At 45.6% G+C, this 13,918-nt stretch overlaps 2 protein-coding genes across 3 annotated transcripts in view; both read right to left on the reverse strand.

The window, feature by feature from the left end:
• The window catches only part of LOC115187872 (WASH complex subunit 5), a 32,988-nt gene extending 21,390 nt beyond the window's left edge, over window positions 1-11,598 (reverse strand). For both annotated transcript variants that reach the window (XM_029746907.1, XM_029746906.1), the window contains exons 1-13: window positions 11,447-11,598; window positions 10,956-11,198; window positions 10,540-10,685; window positions 10,277-10,361; window positions 8,660-8,760; window positions 7,457-7,649; window positions 6,562-6,714; window positions 6,304-6,417; window positions 5,923-6,094; window positions 4,393-4,520; window positions 4,122-4,251; window positions 1,666-1,778; window positions 203-369 (exon numbers count right to left, since the gene is read on the reverse strand). In XM_029746907.1, the coding sequence (XP_029602767.1) occupies window positions 203-369; window positions 1,666-1,778; window positions 4,122-4,251; window positions 4,393-4,520; window positions 5,923-6,094; window positions 6,304-6,417; window positions 6,562-6,714; window positions 7,457-7,649; window positions 8,660-8,760; window positions 10,277-10,361; window positions 10,540-10,685; window positions 10,956-11,141 (1,688 nt within the window). In that variant the 5' untranslated portion in view covers window positions 11,142-11,198; window positions 11,447-11,598. The remainder of the gene's footprint in view (window positions 1-202; window positions 370-1,665; window positions 1,779-4,121; window positions 4,252-4,392; window positions 4,521-5,922; window positions 6,095-6,303; window positions 6,418-6,561; window positions 6,715-7,456; window positions 7,650-8,659; window positions 8,761-10,276; window positions 10,362-10,539; window positions 10,686-10,955; window positions 11,199-11,446) is intronic.
• Window positions 1-13,918, reverse strand: part of LOC115187885 (CUB and sushi domain-containing protein 3-like) — a 1,475,978-nt gene that overhangs the window by 1,101,542 nt on the left and 360,518 nt on the right.

Below are 13,918 nucleotides of genomic sequence, written 5' to 3' on the forward strand. Positions count from 1 at the left end.
AGTCTCACTGAGATCTTATTTGACCAGGTTAGTCTCACTGAGATCTTATTTGACCAGGTTAGTCTCACTGGGTTCTTATTTGACCAGGTTAGTCTCACTGAGATCTTATTTGACCAGGTTAGTCTCACTGAGATCTTATTTGACCAGGTTAGACTTACTATGTCATCATGAAACTGGTAATATGTAGTTGGTCAGTGTGTACCTGTCTATGATCTGCCAAGCGTAGGACAGGTCTCCTACTATCTGCATGGTGATCAGGACCTCCTCCTTGATGTTGATCGTCCTGATCATCTGGTGAAGGAACTTCCTGGTGTCAGCCAGGAACTGACACACCTGCAGGTTGGACTCCAACTGGTGGAACTCTTGAACCTGAGCACAGGTAAGGAGAGGACAGGAAGTCAGGGTTTATAGGTAAGGAGAGGACAGGAAGTCAGGGTTTATAGGTAAGGAGAGGACAGGAAGTCAGGGTTTATAGGTAAGGAGAGGACAGGAAGTCAGGGTTTATAGGTAAGGAGAGGACAGGAAGTCAGGGTTTGTAGGTAAGGAGAGGACAGGAAGTCAGGGTTTGTAGGTAAGGAGAGGACAGGAAGTCAGGGTTTATAGGTAAGGAGAGGACAGGAAGTCAGGGTTTATAGGTAAGGAGAGGACAGGAAGTCAGGGTTTATAGGTAAGGAGAGGACAGGAAGTCAGTGTTTATAGGTAAGGAGAGGACAGGAAGTCAGGGTTTATAGGTAAGGAGAGGACAGGAAGTCAGGGTTTATTGGTAAGGAGAGGACAGGAAGTCAGGGTTTATAGGTAAGGAGAGGACAGGAAGTCAGGGTTTACAGGTAAGGAGAGGACTGGAAGTCAGGGTTTATAGGTAAGGAGAGGACAGGAAGTCAGGGTTTATAGGTAAGGAGAGGACAGGAAGTCAGGGTTTATAGGTAAGGAGAGGACAGGAAGTCAGGGTTTACTGGTAAGGAGAGGACAGGAAGTCAGGGTTTATTGGTAAGGAGAGGACAGGAAGTCAGGGTTTATTGGTAAGGAGAGGACAGGAAGACAAAGTTTATATAGTCTCCTGTTTCCACACTTCCAAGTCTCTTATCCAATTGGCTGTTAGAATGAACATCAGAAAATTGTAGCTTTTCACTGAAAAGTTACAACATATTTTTGGACAAAGCAACACCAACATTGTATATTAAATTGAAGGAATACAAATGTAACCACTGTGTAATATAATGATAATGTAACGGTCACTAAGAGTGTTACCATGTAATATAATGATCATGTAACGGTCACTAAGAGTGTTACCGTGTAATATAATGATAATGTAACGGTCACTAAGAGTGTTACCATGTAATATAATGATCACTTAACGGTCACTAAGAGTGTTACCGTGTAATATAATGATAATGTAACGGTCACTAAGAGTGTTACCATGTAATATAATGATCACTTAACGGTCACTAAGAGTGTTACCATGTAATATAATGATCACTTAACGGTCACTAAGAGTGTTACCGTGTAATATAATGATAATGTAACGGTCACTAAGAGTGTTACCGTGTAATATAATGATAATGTAACGGTCACTAAGAGTGTAACCCAGAGATAAAATAACTTCAGTGACTGTACTCTTGTTCACTTTCTAGTCGTTGTCGTTTGTGTTGAATTTCCAAGCCTCACCTCTACGAGGGCCTGTATCAGCTGAACGGTCTTCCTGCCTGCAGCGGTGGAGTCCTCGTAGTTCAGAGACTCTATCTGCTTAGAGATCTCCCTGAACCATGCCTGCAGGTTCTCTGTCCAACAACAACCACCACCATGTCAACAACACATCATCATCTAACACGTTTAGAATGGGAGGAAGTACAGCATAGTGAGATCAGCTTATTGCGACAGGAATAGATATGGTACAGTGAGCCCGCAACAGGAATAGGTATGGTACAGTGAGCCCGCAACAGGAATAGGTATGGTACAGTGAGCCCGCAACAGGAATAAGTATGGTACAGTGAGCCTGCAACAGGAATAAGTATGGTACAGTGAGCCCGCAACAGGAATAGGTATGGTACAGTGAGCCCACAACAGGAATAAGTATGGTACAGTGAGCCTGCAACAGGAATAGGTATGGTACAGTGAGCCCGCAACAGGAATAAGTATGGCACAGTGAGCCCGCAACAGGAATAGGTATGGTACAGTGAGCCTGCAACAGGAATAGGTATGGTACAGTGAGCCTGCAACAGGAATAGGTATGGTACAGTGAGCCCGCAACAGGAATAAGTATGGCACAGTGAGCCCGCAACAGGAATAGGTATGGTACAGTGAGCCCGCAACAGGAATAGGTATGGTACAGTGAGCCTGCAACAGGAATAGGTATGGTACAGTGAGCCCGCAACAGGAATAAGTATGGCACAGTGAGCCCGCAACAGGAATAGGTATGGTACAGTGAGCCCGCAACAGGAATAAGTATGGCACAGTGAGCCCGCAACAGGAATAAGTATGGCACAGTGAGCCCGCAACAGGAATAAGTATGGTACAGTGAGCCTGCAACAGGAATAGGTATGGTACAGTGAGCCTGCAACAGGAATAGGTATGGTACAGGAATAGGTATGGTACAGTGAGCCCGCAACAGGAATAGGTATGGTACAGGAATAGGTATGGTACAGTGAGCCCGCAACAGGAATAGGTATGGTACAGTGAGCCTGCAACAGGAATAGGTATGGTACACATGCTTTTAACAGAAAAACATTAGGAATACCTTCCTAATATTGAGGAAGGTATTCTGCCCCCTGAACAGCCTCAGTTTGTTGGGACATGGACTCTACAAGGTGTCCAAAGCACTCCAATGCTTCCCACAGTTGTGTTAAGTTGGCTGGATGTTGGCTGGGTGGGGGACCGTTCTTCATACAGAAGGGAAACTTTTGAGTGCGACACAAACCGGTGCGCCTGGCACCTACTACCATATCCTGTTCAAAAGATACTTACATCTTCTGTCTTGTCCATTTTCACCCTCTTGTCCATGTCACCCTCTTGTCCATGTCACCCTCTTGTCCATGTCACCCTCTTGTCCATGTCACCCTCTTGTCCATGTCACCCTCTTGTCCATGTCACCCTCTTGTCCATGTCACCCCTCTTGTCCATGTCACCCCCTTGTCCATGTCACCCCCTTGTCCAGTCACCCCCTTGTCCAGTCACCCCCTTGTCCAGTCACCCCCTTGTCCAGTCACCCCCTTGTCCAGTCACCCCCTTGTCCAGTCACCCCCTTGTCCAGTCACCCTCTATATATGTGTTTGTATACACTGACTGGACACCTGCTCTTTCCATGACAGAGACTGACCAGGTGAATCCAGGTGAAAGATATGATCCCTTATTGATGTCACTTGTTAAATCCACTTCAAATCAGTGTAGACGAAGGGGAGGAGACAAGTTAAAGAAGGATTTTTTTTTAAGCCTTGAGACAATTGAGACATGGATTGTGTATTTTTGTGCCATTCAAACAGTTTCAGTGATTGACTCCAACTAAAAGGATTTTACAAGCAGTCACAATAAGAGTAGGGAGTCCAGACTGTGAACTACAATAAGAGCAGGGAGTCCAGATTGTGAACTACAATAAGAGCAGGGAGTCCAGATTGTGAACTACAATAAGAGCAGGGAGTCCAGATTGTGAACTACAATAAGAGCAGGGAGTCCAGATTGTGAACTACAATAAGAGCAGGGAGTCCAGATTGTGAACTACAATAAGAGCAGGGAGTCCAGATTGTGAACTACAATAAGAGCAGGGAGTCCAGATTGTGAACTACAATAAGAGCAGGGAGTCCAGATTGTGAACTACAATAAGAGCAGGGAGTCCAGACTGTGAACTACAATAAGAGCAGGGAGTCCAGACTGTGAACTACAATAAGAGCAGGGAGTCCAGACTGTGAACTACAATAAGAGCAGGGAGTCCAGACTGTGAACTACAATAAGAGCAGGGAGTCCAGATTGTGAACTACAATAAGAGCAGGGAGTCCAGACTGTGAACTACAATAAGAGCAGGGAGTCCAGACTGTGAACTACAATAAGAGTAGGGAGTCCAGATTGTGAACTACCAGTTGTGGTAACGATGTGTGTTTTTATGTTGTAGCTAGTTCTGTTATCCATCTCACCATTCTTCTCCACTCTGGTTAGAGGCTTGACCCCAGAGAAGACCTCAGCCAGCTCGGTCATCCTCTCTGATCCCTCTGTTCTATAACTCTCCCATTTCAGCTGCTTCTCCGACAGCATCTGCTTGAACATCTGAGAGAGGAAGAGAAAAAAAACGGGGGAACACAGATGGTGAATTCACCATTTATACTCAGAGACCCGACATGTTTTTTTAAATTGTGTAATTACAACTTGACTTGGCATCAAATCATATATGATATTGTTAAGACTGACCTCTTTGAGAGTGAACTCGAACTGGGCGGTGTCGAGGAGTAACTGGAAGAGGATCTTGGGGTTGTACTTGGAGTCGTTGATCACCTGATCTTTGATCTGGCGCAGACGCTTGTTGTTGGGATCATAGGCTGCAAGAAGAAAAGACAGCACAGTTTAGGAATATAGTATCACCTGGCACGACATAGTATCGCCTGGCATGACACAGTATCGCCTGGCATGACACAGTATCGCCTGGCATGACACAGTATCGCCTGGCATGACACAGTATCGCCTGGCATGGCATAGTAATACCTGGCGTGGCATGACATAGTATCACCTGGCATGACATAGTAATACCTGGCATGGCATAGTATCACCTGGCACGGCATGACAGGTGATACACCGTGAGGTTCAGCCCGACACGATTACACCCGAGGTTCAGCCCGGCACGATTACACCGGAGGTTCAGCCCGACACGATTACACCCGAGGTTCAGCCCGACACGATTACACCCGAGGTTCAGCCCGACACGATTACACCCGAGGTTCAGCCCGACACGATTACACCAGAGGTTCAGCCCGACACGATTACACCAGAGGTTCAGCCCGACACGATTACACCAGAGGTTCAGCCCGACACGATTACACCAGAGGTTCAGCCCGACACGATTATACCAGAGGTTCAGCCCGGCACGATTACACCAGAGGTTCAGCCCGACACGATTACACCAGAGGTTCAGCCCGACACGATTACACCAGAGGTTCAGCCCGACACGATTACACCCGAGGTTCAGCCCAGCACGATTACACCCGAGGTTCAGCCCAGCACGATTACACCCGAGGTTCAGCCCAGCACGATTACACCCGAGGTTCAGCCCGACACGATTATACCAGAGGTTCAGCCCGACACGATTACACCCCGAGGTTCAGCCCGGCACGATTACACCCGAGGTTCAGCCCGACACGATTACACCCCGAGGTTCAGCCCGGCACGATTACACCCGAGGTTCAGCCCGGCACGATTACACCCGAGGTTCAGCCCGACACGATTACACCCCGAGGTTCAGCCCGGCACGATTACACCCGAGGTTCAGCCCGGCACGATTACACCCGAGGTTCAGCCCGACACGATTACACCCGAGGTTCAGCCCGACACGATTACACCCGAGGTTCAGCCCGACACGATTACACCCCGAGGTTCAGCCCGACACGATTATACCGGAGGTTCAGCCCGACACGATTACACCGGAGGTTCAGCCAGATATGATTCTACCGGAGGTTCTGATCTACCTCGTTTTGATACTAGTTCTCATTCCCACTTTAAACAAAATAAATAAATACAAATGTTTCATGAACCCTTTATAAGGCCTTTATGGAAGCTTCATGAACCCTTTATGGATGCTTTGTGAACCCTTTATAAGGCCTTTATGGACGCTTCATGAACCCTTTATGGATGCTTCATGAATCCTTTATAAGGCCTTCATGGAAGCTTCATAAATCAGTTGTAAGCCCATTTCATGCATGAACCTAGGAGGTCTATAGAAAGACCTACCCGAGTCTGCAGTGTGTAGCATCAGCCAGCGTATAGAAACGTTACAGTCCCGTAGACAGTTGAGCAGCTTGGGGATGTTATCCAGGACGATCTCCTCCCTCAGGAACCCTTCCTTCAGCAGCTGCTGGATCTGTGGCCTCAGGCCCTCCATACTGACTGAATAACGACTAGCCTAAAGGAGGGTTAACGTATGGTTAGTTATAGGGTGTTATAAAAGGTGTTATAACATGGCGGGGGGGGGGGGGTCATAAGTAGTCCTCTAACCTTCCACATTTTCACAACAACTTGTGAAAGATATGATGGGAGGCTCACGTCTATAACAAGTGAAAACCATTTCATGTTAGTAGACGTTTTGTCCGTCAGCCTGTTAAACCTCTATACCTGCTCTCTGATATTGGCTGAGTCCAGGGTGTAGTTGAGGGCGATCTTGGCAGCTTTATATGGTTCCCAAGCCTCCACTAGATTCACAGTGATTCCCATGTAGACACTGATGACCTGCAGCAGGAGAAATCGTAAATACTTTAAACCAGCGTAATGGCTGAAGGCAGAGGGAAATATACTGCATCAAGATAAACAAGTACACTAAAAAAAATGTTTCCCTAGTATTCAGGGAAGTACAGTTTAAATGGTGTCTCTCACCCAGTTATCTGGGAAGTACTTGTCCACTATCTCCCTCATCTTGGCCTGTTGAGTCTGAAGTATGGAGGGAATGAAGTAGAGACAGACATACAGCATGGCGGCCTGGTTAGCTAGCGCTGTGCTACGGTGCTCAGGCAGAGGGTATGCAGATACCTGGGGGGAGAGACAGAGGACATCTTTAGAGACAGGACGAAACATGGATCTGAGACTGGTTATGCTAACGCTGTGCTGCGATGCTCAGACACCTGGGGGGAGAGACAGAGGACATCTTTAGAGACAGGACGAAACATGGATCTGAGACGGGTTATGCTAACACTGTGCTGCGATGCTCAGATACCTGGGGGAGAGACAGAGGACATCTTTAGAGACAGGACGAAACATGGATCTGAGACTGGTTATGCTAACGCTGTGCTGAGATGCTCAGATACCTGGGGGGAGAGACAGAGGACATCTTTAGAGACAGGACGAAACATGGATCTGAGACTGGTTATGCTAACGCTGTGTTGCGATGCTCAGGTAAACTTGGGGGAGAGACAGAGGACATCTTTAGAGACAGGACGAAACATGGATCTGAGACTGGTTATGCTAACGCTGTGCTGCGATGCTCAGACACCTGGGGGGGAGACAGAGGACATCTTTAGAGACAGGACGAAACATGGATCTGAGACTGAATAAATAGATTGAATAAAACATTCAAGACAACGTAATATTGTAGCATTAGTCGGGGTGTAAGAAACGTCATTCAGCTCTAGGATACTACCCACCTAGAGGGAACCAATGGAATGTTTACGTTACCAACTAGGAAAACAGTGACACGACAAACTCCTTTTAAAAAAAGGTAAGAAAACAAAATGGTTATAAAAAAAATTCAGGAAACTATCCGTTGGAGTCTTACCTGGTTATAGATGTCATCAGAACGCAGCCTCCCGATCACCATGCTGATGAAGGTAGAACTGATAGGCACTCTCTGGAAGTAGCTCTCAGGGTAGTTCGCTGGCCGTTTGGCCCCCGACTGGCTGGAGTAGCCTGTACTACGCAGCAGCTTACAGATGTCATCCAGGTTAGAGTCTGCTGAGGAGCGGGCAGCACTGGATAGACAAACAGGACATGTATAGTTAGTACCACGGTCCATTTTAACTCAAACGTTTTGTTTTCTTTCATTAAAGTAACTTTTTAGCTCTCTCTAGTACTACTCATCAGATTTCAGCCTGTGAAATGTTTTCAAATCCAAATCAAATGTGATTGGTCACATACACATATTTAGCAGATGTTATTGTGTGTGTGTAGTTAAATGCTTGTGCAAAATTGCTTAGGAGCTAAAAGCAGAGCTATCTTACTATTCTAGTATTACAGTATTATAGATAGTATTATAGTAATATAGATAGTATTAGAGTATTATAGATAGTATTACAGTATTATAGATAGTATTACAGTATTATAGATAGTATTACAGTAATATAGATAGTAGTATAGATAGTATTACAGTAATATAGATAGTATTACAGTATTATAGATAGTATTATAGTAATATAGATAGTATTACAGTAATATAGATAGTAGTATAGATAGTATTACAGTAATATAGATAGTATTATTGTATTATAGATAGTATTACAGTATTATAGACAGTATTATAGTAATATAGATAGTATTACAGTATTATAGATAGTATTAGAGTATTATAGATAGTATTAGAGTATTATAGATAGTATTAGAGTATTATAGATAGTATTAGAGTATTATAGATAGTATTAGAGTATTAAAGATAGTATTAGAGTATTATAGATAGTATTAGAGTATTATAGATAGTATTAGAGTATTAAAGATAGTATTAGAGTATTAAAGATAGTATTAGAGTATTATAGATAGTATTATAGTCTTATAGATAGTATTATTGTATTATAGATCGTATGATAGATAATATTATAGATAGTATTATGGTAATATAGATAGTATTATAGTATTATAGATAGTATTATTGACAGCATTAAACGGTCCCGGACAAAATAACAAAGAAGATTGATTCTTAAAAAGGGTTGAAATGTATAAAGGATGTAGAAGCCATTTCCCCCCAAAAAAAGAGCAGCAAAAGTCTGACCTGTATCTATAGTAGGACACCAGCATCCTCTCTCTGACCTCTCCCTCCATCTTCTGGTCAATAACCAACAGCATGACTCCATAGAGATACAGGGCCTCACACTGGTTAACAAGGACAAACACCACATCATAGGACTGTTACATACCTTCTGGACATCGCCAAACATACAGGGACGATTTTCATGAAATGTATAAATGTTGATCTTAGAGCTACGAAGCTTCCGGGGAACCCGACCCTCGGGGGCCCCTCTACAAAATATAAGTCATTACAAGAGATTGGGGCGGCAGGGTAGCCTAGTGGTTAGAGTGGAGGGGCAGCAGGGTAGCCTAGTGGTTAGAGTGGAGGGGCGGCAGGGTAGCCTAGTGGTTAGAGTGGAGGGGCGGCAGGGTAGCCTAGTGGTTAGAGTGGAGGGAGGTCAGGGTAGCCTAGTGGTTAGAGTGGAGGGGCGGCAGGTAGCCTAGTGGTTAGAGTGGAGGGGCGGCAGGTAGCATAGTGGTTAGAGTGGAGGGGCAGCAGGGTAGCCTAGTGGTTAGAGTGGAGGGGCGGCAGGGTAGCCTAGTGGTTAGAGTGGAGGGACGGCAGGTAGCCTAGTGGTTAGAGTGGAGGGACGGCAGGTAGCCTAGTGGTTAGAGTGGAGGGACGGCAGGTAGCCTAGTGGTTAGAGTGGAGGGACGGCAGGTAGCCTAGTGGTTAGAGTGGAGGGACGGCAGGTAGCCTAGTGGTTAGAGTGGAGGGACGGCAGGTAGCCTAGTGGTTAGAGTGGAGGGACGGCAGGTAGCCTAGTGGTTAGAGTGGAGGGACGGCAGGTAGCCTAGTGGTTAGAGTGGAGGGACGGCAGGTAGCCTAGTGGTTAGAGTGGAGGGGCGGCAGGGTAGCCTAGTGGTTAGATTGGAGGGACGGCAGGTAGCCTAGTGGTTAGAGTGGAGGGGCGGCAGGGTAGCCTAGTGGTTAGAGTGGAGGGGCGGCAGGTAGCCTAGTGGTTAGAGTGGAGGGGCGGCAGGTAGCCTAGTGGTTAGAGTGGAGGGGCGGCAGGGTAGCCTAGTGGTTAGAGTGGGGGGGCGGCAGGGTAGCCTAGTGGTTAGAGTGGAGGGGCAGCAGGGTAGCCTAGTGGTTAGAGTGGAGGGGCGGCAGGGTAGCCTAGTGGTTAGAGTGGAGGGGCGGCAGGGTAGCCTAGTGGTTAGAGTGGAGGGGCGGCAGGGTAGCCTAGTGGTTAGAGTGGGGGGGCGGCAGGTAGCCTAGTGGTTAGAGTGGAGGGGCGGCAGGGTAGCCTAGTGGTTAGAGTGGGGGGGCGGCAGGGTAGCCTAGTGGTTAGAGTGGAGGGGCGGCAGGGTAGCCTAGTGGTTAGAGTGGGGGGGCGGCAGGTAGCCTAGTGGTTAGAGTGGAGGGGCGGCAGGGTAGCCTAGTGGTTAGAGTGGGGGGGCGGCAGGGTAGCCTAGTGGTTAGAGCGTTGGACTAGTAACCCGAAAGGTTGCAAGATCGAATCCCCCGAGCTGACAAGGTAAAAATCTGTCGCTCTGCCCCCTGAACAAGGCAGTTAACCGTCATTGAAAATAAGAATTTGTTCTTAACTGACTTGCCTAGTAATATAAAACTAAAATAATTAAATATATTTTTTACTAGGAGTTGTTTTCCATCCTCATTCAGCAGCACAGTCTCCAGGGTCTGTTGAATGTAAACTCCTTCATACAGGTCATCCAGGTACCTGGAGAGAAGAACGGCTGATTAAATAAAGCATGGTGAGGAAACGTTATGGACAGACAGACTACTTGACACACAACACACATTAAGGCTTCAGGCTTCAATGAGTGAACAAACCCAAAATACGTAAATCCAAAAACAGACACCCTGGTCGATATCATAAGGAGGTAATTCTAGATTACCTGATTAGATCAACGATGTATTTGTGGACACTTTCAAACGCCAGGTAGAATCGTGAAAGTATCTCTATGTTGTTCTCACGGAACTCATCGTCCAGATCCTGCAGATCTGGTTTGGCTTCTAGCTTACTGTCGTAGTACTCTGGACCCTGGAAGGCAGCGGGAGAATATAAAAAGGTCACTTATGGACATAACGTTATCCCTGTACTTCGTCATCATCATCATCATGCCATAACATATTCTAAATAATTTAGTTCATGGATGACGGATGGAAATAAAATAACTTGAAAGACCTAACGATGACCCTGGCGGTGTGTGTCCATTATCTAAGGAGGTGCACCGCAAATGATGTCCTTTCACTGTGATCTCATCTCATACTTATTTAACAAGACAATCCCCCCCCCCCCCTCCCATCTCACCTTGAAGTAGCTGAAATCACAGATGATGTCTCCATATTTCTGCTGGTCGCTCTTGTCTTTGAGCCTGAAGACAGCAGGGATGAAGTCCGAGAGGCGGAGGAGCTCGGCTATGATAGCGTTACCCCGGGACACGATCCTCAGCACCGCCTGACCACACAGGTTGTTCTCCGCCAGGAAATCCACCATGGCGGCGGTCTGGGTCTACAAGGCACCGCTGCAATTCGGGCTGTTGGCCCCCCACTTCTACACAAAGACAGACACAGCTGCCATTAAACCAGGGACTAAAACTGCATCTCTAAATAGTATTCCTTTGTATAACGTTAACGAGTTCAGCTAACTACATGAAACAATTGTACATTTAACGTTAGTTATCACCAGCAGGCTAGTTGAAGCTAGTGGCCGGTAAGATATTTTGCAACAAGCGGTGAATTCTACCGACCCGAGCGAGTTTCAAAATATTTTGCATGCATCATTTCACAACAGTAACTCACCTTATTAAGGTATACACCTATAGGATAGTGTAGTTGCTAGCTAAATGTTGACCGTTTATAAGGTATACACCTATAGGATAGTATAGTTGCTATCTAAATGTTGACCGTTTCAGGTTTTTCAATTCAATTCCTGTTTACCGTCACATGACAAAGCACATGACTCCCCCGCTGCCTCCCTGCTGAGTGTTTGTGGACCACAAGATGGCGACGAAGTCAAGACTAAGAGCAGGGGGCTTCTTCTTCGTGTGAATGTTCTGCCGGCTGGGAGACGCTTCTTCTTCTTCTTCGTTGATATTATGGCGGTCCGCAAAGAAATATTATAGGTGTATGCCGCCACCCAATGTATTGGCTGTGTATCAGCCTACTATTCTGTGATATGAATTCATTACTTTGTGAAAAAATTGGCCTACTAACTAACCCTGCACCCATTAAAACCTCACCACTATACCAATTAACCCTACACCCATTAAAACCTCACCACTATACCAACTAACCCTACACCCATTAAAACCCCACCACTATACCAACTAACCCTACACCCATTAAAACCTCCCCACTATACCAACTAACCCTACACCCATTAAAACCCCACCACTATACCAACTAACCCTGCACCCATTAAAACCTCCCCACTATACCAACTAACCCTACACCCATTAAAACCTCCCCACTATACCAACTAACCCTGCACCCATTAAAACCTCACCACTATACCAACTAACCCTACACCCATTAAAACCTCACCACTATACCAACTAACCCTACACCCATTAAAACCCCACCACTATACCAACTAACCCTGCACCCATTAAAACCTCCCTACCAACTAACCCTACACCCATTAAAACCTCCCTACTAACTAACCCTGCACCCATTAAAACCTCACCACTATACCAACTAACCCTACACCCATTAAAACCTCACCACTATACCAACTAACCCTACACCCATTAAAACCTCCCCACTATACCTACTAACCCTACACCCATTAAAACCTCCCCACTATACCAACTAACCCTACCCCCATTAAAACCTCCCCACTATACCAACTAACCCTGCACCCATTAAAACCTCACCACTATACCAACTAACCCTACACCCATTAAAACCTCACCACTATACCAACTAACCCTACACCCATTAAAACCTCACCACTATACCAACTAACCCTACACCCATTAAAACCTCACCACTATACCAACTAACCCTACACCCATTAAAACCTCACCACTATACCAACTAACCCTACACCCATTAAAACCTCCCTACCAACTAACCCTGCACCCATTAAAACCTCACCACTATACCAACTAACCCTACACCCATTAAAACCTCCCTACCAACTAACCCTACACCCATTAAAACCTCCCTACTAACTAACCCTGCACCCATTAAAACCTCACCACTATACCAACTAACCCTACACCCATTAAAACCTCACCACTATACCAACTAACCCTACCCCCATTAAAACCTCCCCACTATACCAACTAACCCTGCACCCATTAAAACCTCACCACTATACCAACTAACCCTACACCCATTAAAACCTCACCACTATACCAACTAACCCTGCACCCATTAAAACCTCACCACTATACCAACTAACCCTACACCCATTAAAACCTCACCACTATACCAACTAACCCTACACGCAGGGGCGAAAATCTGATATCAACTTTGGAGGGGACAATTACATAAAATTTTCTCAAGAGCAATTCCTGAGGGGGACACCAAAAGTAGTGCTGTAACACATAGCCTACATTGTAATATGGTAAATGTATATTGAGGAACCAAAGAAATAAGGTGTTTGCCGTCCTCCTAACTACCGGTACCCAAAACTACACAACTACTCACAACAGCAATACCATTGCCTTTAACAAATCTTAGTTCAGTCACCAGTTTAAGTTGAGAGTGGGGGTATCCATGGCATTTTCCAATTATGTTCCTATTTTACAAGTCAAAAAAATGGAGAACCTTTCATAATGTTGCCAAACAAAGACTCAACAAACTTACCTGAGACTCCCTGTCTCTGCCAGTCTGTCCCTGCATAACTGTCCCCAACTCTGCTGTCTGTGTGCCATCTGTTGCCTGCTCTGCCTAATGACATCATTGTGAAACATTTCCATTAGAATTTCATTTCTTTCTTATGAACATTTTATCAACTAGTGTTTGAGATATTAGGCTACTAGGGTTCTTACTTTGCATTTTGGTGAACTGAAAAATACTCTGATGTCCGTCTTTTATTTTTCTGCCATTTTTCTACCTGGCTGGCTGGCTGGCTGGCTGGCTGGCTGGCTACACACACAGTGTGTAGGTTATTTACAGTAGGAGATGGGCTTCTATCATCTTATCTTTTATCATTCTATTTGGGCTTCGATCTAAAAGGTAGCTAGCAAATGTGAAATGGATTAAAATGACAAGAGTTGACAGCTGTATGAGTTCACCATTTACACAACATATGCTGCAACC

This window comes from Salmo trutta, unplaced genomic scaffold (assembly GCF_901001165.1).
Source record: "Salmo trutta unplaced genomic scaffold, fSalTru1.1, whole genome shotgun sequence".
In the NCBI taxonomy this organism is placed as follows: Eukaryota; Metazoa; Chordata; class Actinopteri; order Salmoniformes; family Salmonidae; genus Salmo; species Salmo trutta.